This window comes from Chenopodium album, chromosome 4 (genome assembly GCF_948465745.1).
Source record: "Chenopodium album chromosome 4, dcCheAlbu1.1, whole genome shotgun sequence".
Lineage (NCBI taxonomy): Eukaryota > Viridiplantae > Streptophyta > Magnoliopsida > Caryophyllales > Amaranthaceae > Chenopodium > Chenopodium album.
Window position 1 is genome coordinate 708,553 of NC_137837.1, and position 19,664 is coordinate 728,216.

The following is a 19,664-nucleotide window of genomic DNA, read 5'->3' on the forward strand; positions in this document are numbered from 1 at the left end:
TCTTAACCCTATTAATATTTGTGCAGCCGTGACTCTTATTAAAACTTTATCTTTGCAACTGCTTTCACAGACCTCTTTGTTTCACGCACAACAACTCAAATCTTGGGGATTAAAGTTCTTTTGATGACTTTTGACTTCTTTATTTCGTTTTATATGCAAGTGCATTAGCAAAACTTGAAAAGCAGTATGTGTATGCAAAGAATATTGTTCATGCAAATATGCAATCATGCGTGACCTTAGTTTCATTATTGATAAATCTTGGAGTATTATTTTTCGGAAGGTAATCACACTCGTCATCTTGGAGTTGTTTGGTTATTGATCATTATTGTTTGTATTGATTGTACTTTGTACTATTGTGTATAAATTTTATGAATTGTTATTTGTTTGACCCATATTTATATATATGTGATTAATGTATTGTATTATAAAATTTAATTGTTGTATTGATTGATCGTGTTATTTTTCTAGGGTTTTAATGTTGTCTCTATTTGGAGTATTGTTTTATCGAGGTTTTAGGGTTGTTAATGCAGAGTATTATTTTTGGGTTGAGATTTGATTATTTTGGGTGCTAGTATTATTACCCTAAGAGTTGAGATATTTATTAAGCGAATTGTTATGTTATTTTTACTCAGCTTTTGCTGACGTGTGTGTATTTTTGTTGTGCTACTTGTGTTTGCGGCCATGTCTTTTTCTTATGGTGGCCCTGCGACGATCTATTTTGGAATTTGTCCTTAATGGTGTGCAGACAAGACTGTTTTAGCAGGTTGATCAAGTAATCGTAGCTAAAGGAGCTCAAGTGATCGATTAGTATGCTATAATGAGTTTATAAAGTTGTATAAATAGTTCACCTAGTTTATTGGGTTGTAATTATTGACATTTTGTAAGCCTTAACACTTGACAAGTTGTCGAGTGTGGCGGTAATACCTCCGATTTAGGTGTATGCTTCCGCAATTTTATTTAAAGATCGTTAATTTTCCTTTTATTCTTGTGTATTATTAATTAGTAAATCGGGGGTGTTACAATCCTACACAGTATGCTACAGACAAATTGACAAAGTAAAGGACTGGGTTGCTACCAAAAATTGGGCCCTTTGAGTTTGGGGGGCCCTGTGCGGTTGGTCTCTTTGCACAGGGCCATAACCGGGCCTGATGTTGGTGTTTATAGTTGTAGTTTTTTGGTTTAATAGGGGTAGCTTTGAGAAAGTGATTTGAATTTTAAAAAAGTGATGATTCACAATTTCACATTGTAGCGTAGATTCTACCATGGTTTTTTCTTAATCTCAACCATTCATTTCATACTTTCAATCTTAATCATTCATTACTTTACGCATTGTTTGGATAGCAAAGAAGGAAAGAAAAGAAGGGGAGGGGAAATGGAGGAAGGGAAGGGAAAAGAAAGGGAGGGGGGTGAGCTTCATTTTCCCTCCAAATGATTATGGTTATTATAGAGAGAGGGAAAATGGATCCCTCCCTGTCCTTCCCCTTCCTCCCCCCAATCTTTTACCCAAACAAGAGATTTCGCCCCCCTCAATTTCTCTTCTTTTCCATCCATTTCTTCCTTTCCAAACAAAGTGTTAGTTAAGAAAAATGAACAAATTTTACAAATCTTAATTAAAATTCTCTTTAATGTAAAAATATATATATAACATTGAATTATTGAGAAACATAAACATTGAAAAACTTTTATTTGAAGACGAATGAACCGATAGAGTAAATAAAGTTGAATTTTACTTTGTAAAAAACGGCCGCGGCGGGCCAAGGTAAAAAAAATTTGGCCATTTTCCGGGCCATGCCTGGCCAAACTTCGAGCCAAAAGGTGTGCCCAAACTCGCACAAACTAGGCAGGCCATGCGGGCTTTTTCAAGCAAAATTGATTTCCCAAGCCTGCCCAAAATTTTTAAAAAATCGGGTCGGGCCTGGAAAAAGTTGTCCAAATTAAAGACCGCCCAAAATCGCGCCGGGCTCAACTTGATCACCTCTTGTTCAATGTTCACACATTATTATATGTTGTCGGTTACACCATAAATTAATGGTGTGGGCAAATGATCGCTTCATATATAATTAATGTAAGCAATTAATTGAATAATGGGATGATCAAATGAATTACCTTAATAGGTAGGCATGCATTATTGTAGTAGAATTAGGCCCTGTTCGGCTCACATTTAAAAAGTAATATTTAGTAAAAATAAGTTCAGCTTAGTAAAAATAAGTTCAGCTCAGTTTAATAAAAATAATTTAAGATCGGTAAAAATCAAAAACTCTAAAGAAAATAGAGAATTAGTAAAAATAATTTCATTTCAACAACATTAATTTCAGTTCATTAAAAAAAATTAAGTTCAACAAAAATAATTCCAGTCTAGTAAAAATAATTTCCGTTTAACAAAATTAAGATGAAGTGAACGAGGCCTTACACGGTTACTTTTATAAACAAGTAGAATTATTTCTTTTAGGCTTGTTTTGGTTCATTGTTAGTAAAGGAAAAGAAGAGAAAGGAAGGGAAGGGAAAAGAAAGGAAGGGAAGGGAAAAAGAAAGAAATATTATTTCCAATGTTTGGTTAATGAAAGGAAATAAGAGGAAGAGAAAGGAAAATGCTTTTATTTTCACTTTCTAGTCGAATTACTCCGATTTTGGGAGGAAAGGAAAGCAGAAAATTTGTAAAGAGGCTTTCCTTTCACGTACCTTCCTTTCATTTAAATTCTCATGTCATTCATTAAACCAAACATGGGAACATATCAAAACCTTTTCCTTTCCTTTCTTTTCCAGCCAAATCCCTTGAACAAAAAAGGGTTTATATGATATTCAAAATAAAAGAAAAAGGGTTACTTGAATTAATGAAGTAACTACTACTACGCACTACTTTTTTTTAATTAATTGATGTTAGTAATTTGGGTTACATATATAGTAAAAATAAAGTTATGATAATGAACAATTGAATTAATGTATAAATAAGGTTACTTTTATAAACAAGAAGTGTAATCATATCATGTAGTTGGTCGCACACAAAACTTATAGGGAGTTGTTTAATTTCAGAATACCTCAATGCTTAAAAATCTCTTGTACGTATTAAGTTTGATATAAGCCTAAAACTCTATAAAATATTAGTTCTTGGGATCAGGTGTTCAAGAACGGGCGATACTTTGTACATCTAACACCAACCCAATCTCGATCTAGTCAAGAGTGAATCGATTTGATCATTCCAATCTGATAGCATTGATCGCCGCCTTGATACAAATAATACGAGTATACTACTTCCATTTCATAAATAATTAAATATGATATTTTAGATTTTGTTACTTGAAGATTACTTACGGAGTATTTTTTTCCTTTTTTCAAAGGAAAGAGGATTATTTAACGATTACTTTAGGCAGCAATACTGTAGTTGTCTTAGTATTGCCAAAAATAGAAACTACTCATATTTGCTTGATAAAATTTTCTGTGCCTTTAAATGCTGCTCAAATCTGTAAAAGAGCTTCAATTGTTTCATTCTCAAGCCATCAAATCCGGCTTACAATCCAGCATCTTCACATTCAACAATCTCATCCATTGTTATGCAAAACATGGGTTTTTGCGGTATGCCCATAAACTGTTCGACGAAATGCCTGAAAGAAATGTATTCACTTGGAACACTATTATTGCTGCCCACTTGAAGAATCAAGACATAAAGACAGCTGAACTCCTTTTTAAGTCTTCCCCATACAAGGATTTAGTGACTTACAACTCTATGCTATCTGGGTATGTTAATGCTGATGATAAACCCGAGCACGAATCGAGTGATCAAGCTCTTAGACTCTTTGTTGAGATGCAATCATCTCAAGTTAATGGTGGTAGTGGTAGAAACATTGATGAGTTTACTATCACTACTATGCTTAACTTGGTTGCTAAGTTATCTTTCGCGTCTCTAGGAATGCAGTTGCATTCATATATGGTGAAAAGTGGGAATGATCATAGTGGATTTTCTTGTAGTTCACTTATTGACATGTATTCTAAATGTGGGTGTTTTCAAGAAGCAATTCGGGTTTTTAATGATTGTCGTGGTGGATTGGATTCGGTATCTAAGAATGCTATAGTAGCTGCTTGTTGCAGGGAAAATAAGTTGGATTTGGCCTTGGATATCTTTTGGCACGAGGCTGAGTTGAATGACACTATATCGTGGAACACGATTATTTCCGGTTTTGTTCAGAACGATCTTCATGAGAAGGCATTGAGATTATTCATTTGCATGATGGAAAATGGGATCAGATTGAATAACCATACCTTTGCTAGCATCTTAGGTGCCTGCTCGGGTACAAGGAGCCTTAATCTTGGGAAGGAAGTCCATGCACATGTTTTGAAGGCTGGATTTATTGAGAATTCTTTTATCAGCAGTGGTATTGTAGATGTTTATTGCAAGTGTGGTAATATGGATTATGCTAAATCTGCCTATACAGCATTTAGCATGGGGAACGCCTTTTCAATCACTTCGATGATTGTGGGATACTCATCAATAGGCAACATGGTGGAAGCACGAAGGCTTTTTGACACATTGCGTGAGAAGAACTCTATAGTTTGGACTGCTTTGTTTTCAGGGTATGTGAAATCACATTGTTGTGAAGCAGCATTTGAACTTTTATCAGAGTTTCTAGCTAAAGAAGTAAATATTCCAGATGTTTTGATATTGATGACTCTACTTGGTGCATGTGCTATACAAGCCTCCTTGCATCCTGGTAAGCAGATTCATTCTTACATACTAAGGATTGGTATGAAATTAGATAATAAACTTCAGAGTTCAATGATTGACATGTACTCAAAATGTGGCCACATAACATCTGCTGAGAGAATTTTCTCAGGAGTCAAAGAGAAGGATTCAGTCCTTTATAATGTGATGATTGCTGGTTATGCTAATCATGGGCAAGAAAGTGAGGCCATTAAGTTGTTCAAGGAGATGTGCGAGAGAAATATTAGACCAAATGCTGCAACTTTTGTGGCTCTTTTATCAACTTGTCGGCATGCTGGCTTGGTGGAATCAGGTGAAAAGCATTTTGATGCCATGGAAAGAGATTATGGTATACAACGAGAAGTTGATCACTATGCTTGTATGATTGATCTCTATGGAAGGGCTCATAAACTGGACAAGGCGGCTGCCTTAATGGAAGAAATTCCTTTTGAACCAGATGCTGTTTTATTGGGTGCTTTTTTAAATGCTTGTAGGATAAGCGGGAATTTAAATCTGGCCAGAGAAACAGAGGAAAAGCTGTTGAGAATTGAGGGTGAAAATGGGTCTCGTTATGTGCAATTGGCTAATGTATATGCTTCAGAGGGGGATTGGGATGAGGTAGGGAGGATTAGGAAGAAGATGAAAGGGAAGGTGATCAAGAAGCTTGTAGGATGCAGTTGGATACATCTGGAGAAAGGTGTTACTGTCTTTACTTCTGGTGACACATCTCACTTGAAATCCGATGCAATCTACTCTTTGCTTGCATGTTTAGTAGCAGAAATTAACCACCTTGCCTTGGTCGAAAGATCTGCTTGTAGATAAAATGAATTGATTCCTGGGAACTATGTCATGAAGATGTCTGCTGTGACCTTATAGTATTCGCTTCTGAAAGAATTTGAACTAATTGTGCTTGACAGTAGTAGATTCTTCATAAACTGAGAAATCAAATTATGGGTTTCAACTTTGTGAAGATATTTAATAAGAAGGGGAAGGAACCCAAGTATGGCTTTATCTAATGGATATTCAGTATGCAAGTTTGTTTGAATTACTCTGCAGCTGTTGAGTGGGGGTGGGGTGAGGAGGGTGAGGGAAGGTCGGGAAGTCTTAATGATTAACAAAAGTGCCTTATTTTTTGGGCAGGTTAGTTTTATACTTTTATCTCTCGCATACTCCATACATTTTCCTTATTTAATTCTTGCTAATTTAGGTTGGATTTGGTTCAGCTGAATAATTTTGAACTGAAATCGTTTTTAGATTTCAAGTTTCAATATCTGTTTGATTCAAAAGAGGGGGTGAGGAGAGCTAGAGTGGAGGAAAGGAGGAAGATATGGTATATGGTGGACAGTGTGACACTTTTTTTTTTCTTTCTTTCCCCCCCCCCTTCAAACTAGAGACATCTCTTTCATCTTCAAGGATATTAGATTACGTCTACATATTTATTTTTCTCTTTCTCACATGCTAAACATAGGAAATATCTTAAAAGTAATTGTTTGGAATATAATATTCTTTTCAATTAAACTGGCTTGTTATGTTTATACCTGTTTCAATATTATAGTTCACACTTATGTTCTCAGTACACAATTTAGTTACAACATGAGCCTTTTCCTTATTTGTTGACTAATGGTTGTAATTGAAGATGATGTAAGTAAAGTTCAATATTTTAGTTTGATAATAATTATGTTTTACTCTTTACTTGATGGCTTCCAATTAAATGTCCCTAAATTAAAATATTATTTTTGATCTTGTTTCTAATGTTGATATTTATATTTTGTTATCACCAATTTGGAAGAGTATTCTCCTAACATAAGTGTGAACAATAATATTGCAGTTATACCTTTTGGTCTGAGCCACACAACTGTGATATAGGCTGACTGATTTGCACAAGCTTCGGTGTAAGAAGATCTACAACCATGCTCCTTGGAGAAGTTTGAACATCTAAAGTAGTATGTTTTTCTTTACCCTACATGAAGATTTGTTTGAGTTTTGGTTGTTATAAATGAGTATGCAATATATATATATATACTATGTTACTTGGACTCGGATGAAGTGTCAAATTAGACACGGGTGTCCAAGCACCGGACTCGCCCATTTTCTTGAAAAAAGTTGTGTTTTTAGTTAAAAATGAAGTGTCCAAGTGTCGGTGTCGGTGTCCGACACGAGTCGTGTCGACACGGATACGTGAGGTAAATGAAAGAGTCCGATATATATATATATATATATATATATATATTTTGTCTAATAAATAGTTGATACCTTTTAATCATAGTTATGGCTATTCATGGGAGTATTATGTTTATTTTGGCCTCACCATCCCAAGAAAACTGAGGAAAACCAATTTTTAGTTGTTTAATGGTGCGGAATCCTTTGTCCTATAATTATAGCTCACAATTTGATTGGTATACATTCATTTAATTTTGCTTTTATACGCTGTAATACCCACCAATTGAACACATTTATTACTCTCCAAGAAGAAAATATTGACACACTGGAAACAAGGGGTTAGATATTCAAGAATTTGTTATAACGTTTTATGTTGTACGATTATGCAGTTTGCAGCATATATAGATATATATAAATTTTAAAGTTTATAACGGAAAACGAACTGAACCTTGGTTACAGTACTATAACGGTAAACGAACTGAACCCTTGGTTACAGTTTTATAACGGAAAACAGAACTGAACCTTGTTCTAGACACATAAAATTTAAAACACAATTCCTAATGGCATATAAAATATAAAACACGATTCCTGATAGAGCTGCCACTATAAAATGCTAATACATAGGGATACAATCAGTCAACCTCCTTCTTGATAACCATAGTAGCAGAACCAGTCACACATCTTGGCTGACCAGAACCAGTCAGTATTGGCTCTTCCCCCTGCTGAAGAGACCCAGGCATCACAGTGATACCATCAGCAGAATTTGCTAAGTGCATTTCCCTCTTCCTGATCTTACTTTCACGACGTTTCTTCCGCTCATCAGGTGTCTCATCCTTGTAATGAATCTGAGTATGTGCTGAATACCTATTTCCATTCTCAAAAACAACATGACACTTAGGGCAAGTGTACGGGCCATACTTTTTGTAGGGATGACTCCTATACATTGAAGTTCTTCTTGCTTGATATGCAGGTTCAGCTGTTGCGTTGTTGTTATTAGGTTCAGAAGCTTGTCCTACCACTTCTACTGATGCAGAGTGAATTTCAGGAAAAGTTGGATTTGGTTGAGGATTAAATGAATTAAAATGGAGTGTGCCATTTCCATCAACAAGGATCGGATTTTGGTGGTTGGGTGAGTTCAGTATTGAACTTGGGAAAGAAGGAACAGGATTGTACTTCTCACCACGGTATCTAAATGGTCGATTGAATAAACTTAAACCCATTGTATGTTGAGAAGTGATGCGACTTTGATCAAGAATTCTTTGGCATAGGTTGGATGGTTGTCCATGATGAGTGGACAAACTGACTATATTCTGTCTTAGGTATGAAATAGCAGTAGGAATCTCTTGCTCAGAGTTTGTAACATACGTACCTCGAGTGTTTCCACTTCCTGTAGCAACAATGGGAGAAGCATATTGTGAATGAAGTCTTGCGAACCGGGGGCTACCATTTATTTCTGAATATCTATTCAGTATGGGTTCTTGGTTCGGGCCTAGATTTAAAAATGGCTGCTGGACATGTGAAGATGCCGGATTGAAGATGTTTATAATTGGGGGAGTACTTGATGAGCCTGCAGAAGGACTATTGCTTGCAAATTGAGAAATGGGGTTGTTGTTCAGGAGGTTGATATTGAAGGAAGAACTGTTTCCCACAAAAAAATTCAAGTTTACATTGTTTCGAGGTTGTAAAGGATAGGAATCAGATGGGCTATGCGCATGGAGACCAAAAGGTATGTTAAAGTTTGATCTCCTAGTCCTTGCTCCATCCAGATGATGATGGGAGGACTGTTGATCAATCACAGGATTGGCCTGATTTTGGCGAGAAGGCAAGGTGCTACTTGAGTTGATAGAGAGGGACAGAGAGAGGTTAATATCAACTGCACCAAGACCATCAGAGGTTGGTGCAAGAGTTGTGCCATGGACACCATGCTCAGATTGGCTAGGGTGATTGGGGGATGCCATGGTGATGAAGAGAAGGGCTCTAAAAACTGATAGAATGAGTTTCATTGAGGATGGAATGGCTATTGGTGAGTTAATGAGAAGTGGGAAGGCCCTGTTTATAGATGGCTCGGTTTCACACTATTGGACGCCTCTGCCAGATAAGCCTTTTGTTAATTATGGAAACATACCAGGGAGATTTCTAGAATCATGAATAATCTACCCTATCACGATTCACATTGGAGGACATTTAATGTTTTTTAAATTTAGAAGATCATAGCCTTATAGGAGATATGCTTTTTAAGTAACAAATCATGATTCTATTTTGTTTGACTAAAGGCCCATTTTCATAATTCAGTATTCAGTTTTGTGTAGGAAATGACAGCAAAGGTCAGAGTCATATTAGTATATAGTACTCGTTTTAAGCTAATTACTACCTCCTTTTCTTTTTATGTGCAACAAAGGAAAATTTTATGTCTCACAAATAATACCCCTTTGTTGCACATAATAAGAACCGGAGGTAGTATCATATTCCAGATTCATTAAATGGCTAATTAGGTGTTGCACTCAGATTCACTTAAACTTTGTGTACCGGGAAATTTACAACCATTTGTTCTTCTATTATTTATCTCATTTTATTTTTATTCCCTTTTTTCATTTTTTTCATACATAATGCCTTAAATTATCTGTATGTTCACAACCTGAGGATCGTGATACATTATACTTTAAGGGTAAACAATCAGTTTCATAGTTTGAAAAGAAGCTTGCCTGATATTTAAGCTGTTAACGACAACCTTTAATGAATTTGCTTGGCCTGCCTCTTAAATTACCCTATGTCAAATCAAGCATTGTATCTAAGTTCAACCTTTTCACAAGTCTATTAGTTTAGCAGTGGTTTAATCTTTTTAATCTTCTTCAAGTGGACACTAGCCATAGTAACAGCACAAATTAATGTACACTGAGTGCACTAGAATTGTGGTCCGTATTATCCATCACAATTACATGACAAAGTTTGACTGACAAGGATGATTATGACAAAAAAGGTAGCACAGAAGAACCCTAGCCAATACTTAGTTGCTGATAATCACAATTGCACACATTAGTAAATAGTAATTGCTTTTAGCCTCAACTATTAAACTTTTGATTGTGAACAGGAAAACAGTTTTATTTACAGTTTATATGACAAACAGTGTGGTTAGTTTCATTTTCCTTTTTCTCTTCTTTGTCTTTGTTACTGGCTTATTCCTTACAGATGGGTGAGTTGATATCTGTCTACAGAATCATAACGAGATGATTCTATCGGAATCTGATCTAAAAAATGATAGATTGTAAATCATATCAGGTTGAAACCTAAATTAATTAATTATAATACTGAATGTAGAAGAGACAACTATCTAAAATCCTGTTAGATTTCCATGTAACCAGAATAAACGTCATACAAAAGCGAATTTTGTTACTTATTGTTTCCTAAGATGAACAATGTTACTATGTTGGCAACTTAGCATTGAGCTCTGCTGCAAGAGTTCTTAGCTTTGCCTTAGTTCTTGACCTTTACCAAAAACTATTTATGATCTTAAGTGGCTTCGTTGAAGGGAGCAATGGGAGGGCTCCTGCCCACTCTGTTTTACTCAAAGTGTTCATATTGTTCTTTGACATTTAGTACAACTAAATGCTCAGTCTCTTTCATTTGCTTAGTGCTATATGGTTACCTACTGAGCTACAGCATTTTGGGCATGCTAGATAAATAAATTGTTCTGCATATATTTTGCATCAGTTGTAGTAGGAAAACACAATTTTTTTATTTTTTTAAAACTGTCTGGATGCTAACCAAATTCCTATTTTAAAAGTTGATTAAACTCCTTTCAGGTGCATCCTACATAGCTAAAGCTAATGAATTCTCATTGTTAAGAGGGCCATTTTATAATTACGTCGCCAATATTTTTTCTACATGTCCTTAGTTTCGGTAGGTGTATTTTGCTTTTCATTTCTCATTTTTTTTCTCCTTTGTGTTATTGTGTTTATAGTAATTTCATAATCTTATGATACTAATTAAGCTTCTTCAGTAGTTTTATCCCTTCCTAAGTATTACTGTTGAGACTTGAGAGAACTTGAACTTCATCCTCTCTCAACCACCACTAGAGGGTGTTGGTGGATAGTTAGATACTTAGATAATATATTCTCAAACAGAAACAATCCATGATTCTTTTTCAACTCAAACTCATCATATCGTCATTTAATTCCCGATTCTTGCTTGAGCAGCACCTCAATCTTTCTAACTCCTCTTCCCAGTTTCTTTCTAGAGCCAAATACGGGTTCAATTTATGAAACAGACAACTATATCTTATCCATTCCTTGTCCCTCAGTTTCACCGTTGCAAAAAGTTATAGTAAATTAGTGAGAAATCATTCATCTTGCTATTCTATTACTCTCCTCTCCTAGATGACTCTAGAAGCTGTAATCCTTTATTTCAGACAAGCCAAGTTCATAGCTATTTTCACTAGGCTTTACTTTTTCCTATAATTCCTTAAACTACATTACATATTGATCAATACATGCTGTTTAATTGTTTGTTTTATTAAAGTAGCCAATAATCTAGCAACCAAGCTATTGACATTAAATATGTTTAACTTACCATGGTCAGACATAAATCAGTGCTTTTCGTTGTTTTAGAATGAAATGATTGAAATCTTGCATCCTGAGAAATATTTTGGGTCTAATAAGTATAACTATTCCTTTGATGATAACTGAAATAACATAGATGCTTTGTGGCACAGGTTCTACCAATCAGCATAACTGCTGTTGAATGGGCAAATTTCTGCTGTGTTGCAAACTACCATCTCAAAGGCTCATGCTGGAGAGACGTGGTTTTTGTGTAAGACTGATATTTTGATGTAGTGAAAGCCACCCGAAGGAGATTTACAAACTAGGATGAGTAATTTCACCAATGAAGACTGTGTAACATGTCATACAGTACTGGCATGCAATGCCCTGGGTGCACATAGGAGTTACCATGCCTAGAAAAAGAAGTTGGAGGTGCCAAAGATCACCCCCAACTGTCTTAGCAACCATGTGATTTGACTGGAGTTTGTGTCTGCTCTGGCTCTTGGATAACAAAGCTACGGTAATTATTCGATGAATACCTTTTGATAGTAAGTTTAAATTTATATATTATAAGATGGAGTTATATGTGAAGAGATTTTGGGCATAAGGTGTAGAGGTCTTATTCATTTTCTTCTATTTTTCCCCACATGCTGAAATATGTTGTACTTTTCTCACTTTTTTTAATGGTAAGGGGACACCTACTTCAATGACGATGATGTAAGCCGTGGTTTTTGTGTATTCAAGTGGGGGTTTAGCCACTGCTCTCACACCTACATGCATGTCAAGCTCTTGAGTTCAGACATGAATAGATCCTTAGCAGATTTTATTTGTAGTTTTTGATAATGTAGTCAGGTTCATTTTCACTCATCTTAATTTGTGTTTATGTTATGTCATTCAGAGTTTAATTATGGCAGTGGTGGTATTGTTAGACTGATATTGCTAATGTTGGAGGGATGTCAGGATGTGGTATAGTTATTGTTTATGATATACTTTGCATAAGATAACTTACATAAATCTTTAGTTTCTACGGTTAAGTAGTATTCTTGTTTCTCTTTGATGTTTGCCGCCATAACTATGTTATAAATCTTCAAGATGCTGCTTGTTACCTGTTTGGTACGATTTGCTTTTGAGAATTTTTTTCAGTGAGATTTCTATGGGTATAATGATATATGTAAAAGTTGTCTTAATCAAATGGTGGCTTATCATGGGATTAAGGCTTTGATTGATTGATTATACCCATAGAAAATAAACAGTGGCTGCTACTTATCAGTCGTAGCCACTCTAATAAAAAGCCTAAACCCTAGAAATCAATGTACAATATTTATACGATTTTGATGTAGAATCTGTAGATCCTGTTTATTGCAATGATACTTTTTGCCAGAATAATAATTCCTGTAATTTGCAGGTATAATGTTACTGGCGATAGCAGGAAATCTCTGCCAATGGAGGTGTAGCAGCAGCTTAGTAAGAAATTCAACGAACAGAGTTCACACTCGAGATGATGATGAGAGTATGATGAGATACAGAGATAATAGTTTCGTTTTATATCCAACAGAACAACTGAGATATTTAGTGCCTGAAAATCTAATACAGGGAATGAGGGAAACACTTGGGATTCCTAGTTACTACAAGTAATAGTACAGTCTAACAAGTTACTACTAACAAGTACGAATACAATTTTTTCCATAACTTATCACTTAGTTCATAACATAACAGTTCGGGACCTGAATTAGAATGTCAGAACCGATTTTTGTACCAGTATACACCTTTCTGCTGCGAATCATCGTCTGGCTCGACATACAAACACTCCTTAGCCTCCCTCCATAATGCTTTGTAGAACGGTGTCCCATCAAACTGGTAATAGTCCCCAAGAATAGGCTTGATTGCTTTGGTTGCTTCCATTGCATGGTAGTGAGGCATAGTAGAGAACAAATGATGAGCAACATGAGTATCTGTTATATTATGGAAAACCTTGTTTAACACCCCATAGTCGCGATCCATAGTTGACAATGCCCCCTTCAGCCAATCCCACTCCGATGAGTCATAGTGGGGTAACGCCGGGTGCGTATGCTGGAGGTAAGTTATGGTGACAAGGAAGCCGTTGACAACCAAAAGTGGGACGCCGTACATGTAAATCAACCAAACTAGACCTTTAGTCATAGCAACCTTGTATAGGAGAAACATCACCCCTAGTACACCCAAATCAGATAGAAAAACTTGAGTCCTCTCCCTGGTCGAAAAAATGGGCCCACTTGGGTCAAAATGGCAAGCGAACCGGTCATAAGGGCGACCGGATGCATTGAAGAGCAAGTACAAGGGCCAACCCAATGCTAATGTGACTATAAGTGAAACCATACGGCCCGGTGGGCTGTTCATGTATTTGGAGTACCATGAGATTTGAGACTTAGGCTTGGGCACAAACACTTCATCCCTATCCAACGAACCGGTGTTCGAGTGGTGGCGACGGTGGCTATACTTCCAAGAAAAGTATGGGACCAAAAGGAAGGAATGAAAGATTAGGCCCACGGTATCATCAACCCATTGGTAGTCACTAAAAGCATGGTGTCCACATTCATGGGCTACGACCCAAACACCTGTGAGAATGCAGCCTTGTACGGCCCAATATATCGGCCAGCCCAACAAAGGCAGAGGATAAGCTAGAGTTGGAATAACATGAGAGGCAATGAAGTAGAAAAGGCAGGCTAGTGTAATATCATACACTAGACAGGTGAACGATTTTAAGAGGGAACGTTGGAAACAATGTGGTGGGATGGCTTGCTTAAGTTGGCCTAGTGTGAAGGGTGGTTTCGAGTTTGGGGCACGGCGAATAGCTACTCTGCCTCCTCCGTTTCTTTCTCCTTCTCGCGACTTTATGCTTGTGGTTTTCCTTTGCCCACCTGAACCCATTGCTACTCTTCAAAATCTTCCAACTGCATGGACATAAACATAGCGAGATTACAACGTTTAAGCTTTAATTTCCGTTGATTATTGTGTTAAAAAGAAAAGTTAAGGTCACTTAAAACATGTTTAAAAAAAAAAGGTCACTTAAAACATGTTCAAAGTACACTTGAAGAAACTAAAACTCACAAATACAAGTGCTTCATACTTTGAAATTATTATAAATAACTGTTGTTTCTATAATCTAGGTCATATTAGTTTTACGAAATCAAAATCTCATTCGTTTAATTCGTAATATATTTTTGCATTTTGTTAGTCCAATACTCCAATATACAAGGTATGGAGTATTGTATCCCCTCAAAAAAAAAGGGTTATGGAGTATTGTATTACAGCGTAGTTAATACAATATCATACGGGTACACTAAAAAGATGATTTTTAAACATAAGAATGTATATTGCGGAGAGAACTCGGGGCATCGCCCAGGACAGGTACTAGTTGGACATAAATCGAAAACAATTACTCGTAATTAATTTCCTCCTGCATGTTTGACTAATGCTTCAAAAACACCAATCCTAAGAGCAAGTTTAGCCCCAAGTCTTAAGACTTGGGGTGACATCATCATTTTGAGTCTTAAGATTTATACTTAAGACTTTTCCCATTTTTCTTCAAAAATCTCAAGCAAGTCTCAAGTTGAGTCTTGAAATTTCAAGACTCAACTTAAGACTTGAGATTGGGACCCACTTCACCCACTTCATTTTTATTCTTATTATCCCTTTTTTTTTACACTTTTCTACATATAATATGTCAAATATTTAAGTTTTAGGGCTAAAGTGATAAATTTGTGTAAGTCTTAGTGAGTCTTAACAAGAATTTGATGACATCATTTTCAATAGGGACCACCAAAAATGATGTCACATTCAAGTCTTAAGACTTGGGGCTAAACTTGCTCTAAGAAAGGCCTCTTCCATGACACAAGTACAACTAAGTAACCTGTATATAAAGTCCAACTACCAAACTCACATTTATTATGTAGCATTGGATCCATTTATTAACTCATCAATTTATGTTTATTTAAGCGATCTTGCTAACGAGCGTCCCGGGGCGTTAGATAAGGATAAATTATATAGGTTGAAATGGTATTAAGTTTGGAATTCATGACAAAATCACGCGTCGTTCGGTGTAATTAATGTTAATTTTACTCTAATATTTGCACTTTAATTCTCTTATCTAACGCCCCGGAGGCGTTCATTAGCTTTTGCCTTATTTAAGTATCATTTTCAATTACTCTAGTATTTGTTTTTAGGCCCAAGCGATACCTACCCCGATTATTGCATGAATAACATGCACAATTTACTCTCTTATTATTGTTTTTAGTCTTCCTTTGTGACTCAAATAAGATTAAATTGGGAAGAAATAAATAACATAATATGTATCACAACATTGGGTTAATGTTAATTGAAGGTTGAACTTTTAAACAAGATTCTTACTAGTCAAAATAAATATAGGTTAGACCATTTCACGGCAATTCAATTTGTTATAAGAGGACCATATGTGATAATTGGATCCTATTCTTTATTAAAATATTTGGAATCTAACTAGTAGTTGGCATAAGATATTAAGAATAAAAAATTAAAAAATAAAATAAAAAATACAAATTCTATAGTATTAAGGTGTTAGAACTTGACTATGCCACCTTATTTTTTGGTCACACGATTATAACAACACTTTTAGACATCACGTCAACCATGCTAATAAAAACAAAAGTTTTAATCACACCAAAGGCGTTTATTATTTCACTCTTAAATTTTTTTTTTCAAAAGCGTTTATTATTAAAGGTGTTAGAATATGCCTTGAATTGGCACCCTCTTCAAACTATCATCACGGAAAACTTATAATATACACGTATGTTATATTATATGGGCTCGACTATTTTGTAATTTGTACTCTTCCTCAAAATAGCTCTCTCTTGTTTAATTTGTTGATTTCGTTAATGTTTCTTGTTTTTATCTTAACAATAGGGTAAGGAGAAAACTTGTCCAAGGATACCATTCAACTATTAATTAGATTTTAGACTTTTATTATTCAATAGAGTGAAATTAAAGAAAGACGTGTTACAAATATTTAGGCAAGAGACTCGAACTAACAAATAAAATCAAATTAGCTACCCATTCAACTCGTCTATTTTCTGAGAGTGAAGGATAGCTCAAGTGGTTAGAGCTCCCTTCCCGATTCCAGGAGATCATGGGATCGATTCTCACCCCAGCCCTTGTGGCTCTCTAAACACCAAAAAAAAAACTCGTCTATTTTCTTACTAGATACTAGGATAGACTAATTCTACATGCAACTCTTTTTCTAGTTTAGATATTTCTACAATTTTGGTAAAAGATTGTACAATATATTACAAAAAACGAAATTTAAAAATAATTAAAAGTAAATTAATTAAAAAAATTAACCTATGAAATTATTATGTTAGATCGTTAGTTACGTTGTCCATGTATTAACGCAAGAGTTTCCTTTCTATCTCTGCATCTTTTTTTTTTAATACTATAAGTTTGGTTATTTTTGTTACTCTTTGTTTGGAAGTATTGTTATTAATCTTTACGTAGGAAGAAAATCGAAAATTTCCAATATAAGTAAATTTTATATGATCAAAAACACTGTTTGATAATGATTGTCAAAAATTTTTTACAAAAATGCATTGTCACATATAGATTGTGTTAATTTAATGATGTAATCTTATACTTATAAGAGAATATATAAGAGGGTGTAAAATTACATTCGAAATTATAATATAGATCAGACATAAGAAGGTGTAAACTTACATTCGAAAATATAATATAAATCGGACCTGTGATGTAATTGGTACAGAGTAATATACACTCATTCTCTCATACTTTTCTCTTCGGGTATAAATTATAACTAAGTAAGATGTTTCCTTATAAATTAGAAGAAGAAATAATGAAAGAATTGGAGTTATAATAAAAAGATACAAGGAACTTAGGGAGTCCCCCAGTTGCTCTTCTTGAGAACTTATGGTTTCAACAAATTCAAATTCCAAAATAGTGACATTAAAAACTTCCAAGCTTAAGGTGAATATTATAAAACATCAAGATCTAAAGATGATATGATGAACTTAAAAAAAAATTTTATAAAAAAGAACATAAATGAATATATAATGAATAAAATGCGCTAATTTATGAGGAAAATACGAAAATATATAAAACATCATACCTGTTTTGTAACAAAAGTATCAACCCAAGATGAGAGTTTCTTCTTCTTTGCTTTTATTTTTAGAAATGTTATATTTGAAGGTAAAAAATGATAGTAGTACGAAAGGATGCCCAAGCATTTGCACATATATATAGTGACCTTCCCAATTCCGTAAAATAACTAAGCCCCTTCATATGGGAGGTAGGTGGGCCCTTTAAATATCACTCCAATTAAGTAAGGATCAATTTTTTAAGTAAAAATCACAATAACTTTATACGACTGTTAATGTATTTGGCTCAAATTGGCAAAATGACATTACAAATCACAAATATATATTGTATTCAACTAATAAATACAAGTCCTTGTCAAAAAAAAAAAAAATTAAAAAAATAAATAAATAACCTAATAAATACAAGGGTAATGCTATACATAGCCCTTAGGGCTATATATAAGCATTGAATTTACTCTTGGAAAATGTATAAAGTTAGGAATTCATGACAAAAACACGCGCAAATCGGTGTAATTAGTGTGTTTTTGTCATGATTTTCTAAATTTAAACTATTTTTAAGAGTAAATTAAATGCTTATATGTAGCCCTTAGGGCTATGTATAGCATTTTCCTAAATACAAGTCTTCATTGTTGGTTGAAGCCTGGAATTGGTTTACATACTCTCTATATAAACTTTTTATCAGAGGGTTCGTTGGGTTTAAAGTGTGAAAGTAGCATGTGTCTCTTCATAACGAGCACTAAATATTCTGCTTGAAAGAAGGGGTAAATAAAATTTGAACCCATAACGTATATATATGTTAAATAATCAACTCGTTCAATATTGAAAATAGTATAGTGCACCCGGGTGCACCATGTGCATGGTGCACCCGAAAAGAACATTAGACATATTTTAAAGAACATGGGAAAAAAAAGAACATGCTAGTCTTTGAAAAAGAACATGTTTGTGTTTGACAAGAACATGACATTACAAAGAACATAAAGTCTTTACAAAAAGAACATGTTATTTTTCATGGTTATTTGGGTGGTTAAACGTGTTTGAAAAAGAACATTATATTTGACAAAAAAGAACATGTTCGTGTTTGACAAAGATATAGGTGATCATTAGGCGGACCGGGCCAAGGTTAAAAAATCAGCTCACTTCTCGAGTCGGGCCAAGTTTTTTGGGCTGAAGTTTTTGTGCCCAAACCTGCCCAAAATGGTCCGGCCGTGCGGGCTTTTCGTGTTGAGTATAAAAAATCAACTAAAATGCATAATAACGCAATCCCAAACCCGCCCAAAAATTTAAATTTACGGGCCGGGTCCGACCGAATTAGGGGGTGAATTTTTTTTGCCCAAAACCCGTCCAAAATCAAGCCGGGTCGGTCTAACTTTGATCACCTCTAACCAAATAACATAAAGTCTTTACAAAAAGAACATGATAATACAGCAAAGAACATATTCTTTTTTCTAGTTACTCGGGTGATTGGTTTTTTTTTTTTTTTTAATGTACATACATTAAAGAACATATTGTATAATGTAAAGAACATATAGTTCAAACTCAAAGAACATATTAATCAAATTTAAAGAACATATTATGCTCACGTTCTTTATAAATATCTATAATGCTCTTTTTTTCGCCCATGTTCTTGTAAATATACCTAATGTTCTTTCCGGGTGCACCATGCGCATGGTATACCCGGGTGCACCAACCATACATTAGTTCAATATATAGTTTAAACTGATGGTTGAAGCCATAGTTGAGCCCAAAATTGATTTATATAATCTTTGGTCACAAAAATCTATTGTGGCCTTGTGGGTTAGCACATTGAATTTTCCATTGCTTGTTTATTTTGGGAATGTTAAATAGTGAAAGTCAATATTGTACGTCCTTGATTATTATTGGGAGACTGGGGGTATAGACAATTGTCCTTATGCACCACCATTGTGAATGTTGCACCACCATTGTGGATGCTCTAATAGTGGAAGTCAATATTTAATGGTCCTCGATTATTATTATACTGGGGTATCGACAACTGTGCAAATTAAGTTAATAAACACAATATTAATGATGATTTAATTCATAGGAGATTAATGCTCACATTACTTGTTTACTTCTGAAAAATATAAGTGGTTGCATGGCATAGGTTTAATAGAAGACTTGAACAAAACCAAACACTCG

General features: G+C 34.9%; 2 protein-coding genes across 3 annotated transcripts; one reads left to right on the forward strand and one right to left on the reverse strand.

The window, feature by feature from the left end:
- The first annotated feature begins 3,273 nt into the window (after positions 1-3,273).
- On the forward strand, positions 3,274-12,901 carry LOC145626232 (putative pentatricopeptide repeat-containing protein At3g18840). Of its 2 annotated transcripts, XM_081678660.1 has the most exons (5): positions 3,274-5,833; positions 6,522-6,633; positions 10,654-10,750; positions 11,562-11,908; positions 12,794-12,901. In XM_081678660.1, exon 1 carries the CDS (start codon positions 3,446-3,448, stop codon positions 5,513-5,515), a length of 2,070 nt encoding a protein of 689 aa, XP_081534786.1. In that variant the 5' UTR covers positions 3,274-3,445; the 3' UTR covers positions 5,516-5,833; positions 6,522-6,633; positions 10,654-10,750; positions 11,562-11,908; positions 12,794-12,901. The 2 variants fall into 2 exon arrangements, with proteins under 2 accessions (XP_081534786.1, XP_081534787.1); XM_081678661.1 differs by lacking the exon at positions 10,654-10,750 and having other exon boundaries at positions 6,522-6,636.
- Positions 12,902-13,057: 156 nt separating this feature from the next.
- On the reverse strand, positions 13,058-17,679 carry LOC145626233 (delta(12)-fatty-acid desaturase FAD2-like). Its single transcript, XM_081678662.1, has 2 exons — positions 17,519-17,679; positions 13,058-14,318 (listed from the first exon to the last, which is right to left on the reverse strand). Exon 2 carries the CDS (start codon positions 14,293-14,295, stop codon positions 13,126-13,128), a length of 1,170 nt encoding a protein of 389 aa, XP_081534788.1. The 5' UTR covers positions 14,296-14,318; positions 17,519-17,679; the 3' UTR covers positions 13,058-13,125.
- Positions 17,680-19,664: the final 1,985 nt, after the last annotated feature.

Bases quoted from the DNA above. Each gene is read 5' to 3' on its own strand.
- LOC145626232 (XM_081678661.1), top strand. From the start codon at position 3,446: ATGCTGCTCAAATCTGTAAAAGAGCTTCAATTGTTTCATTCTCAAGCC.
- LOC145626233 (XM_081678662.1), bottom strand. From the start codon at position 14,295: ATGGGTTCAGGTGGGCAAAGGAAAACCACAAGCATAAAGTCGCGAGAA.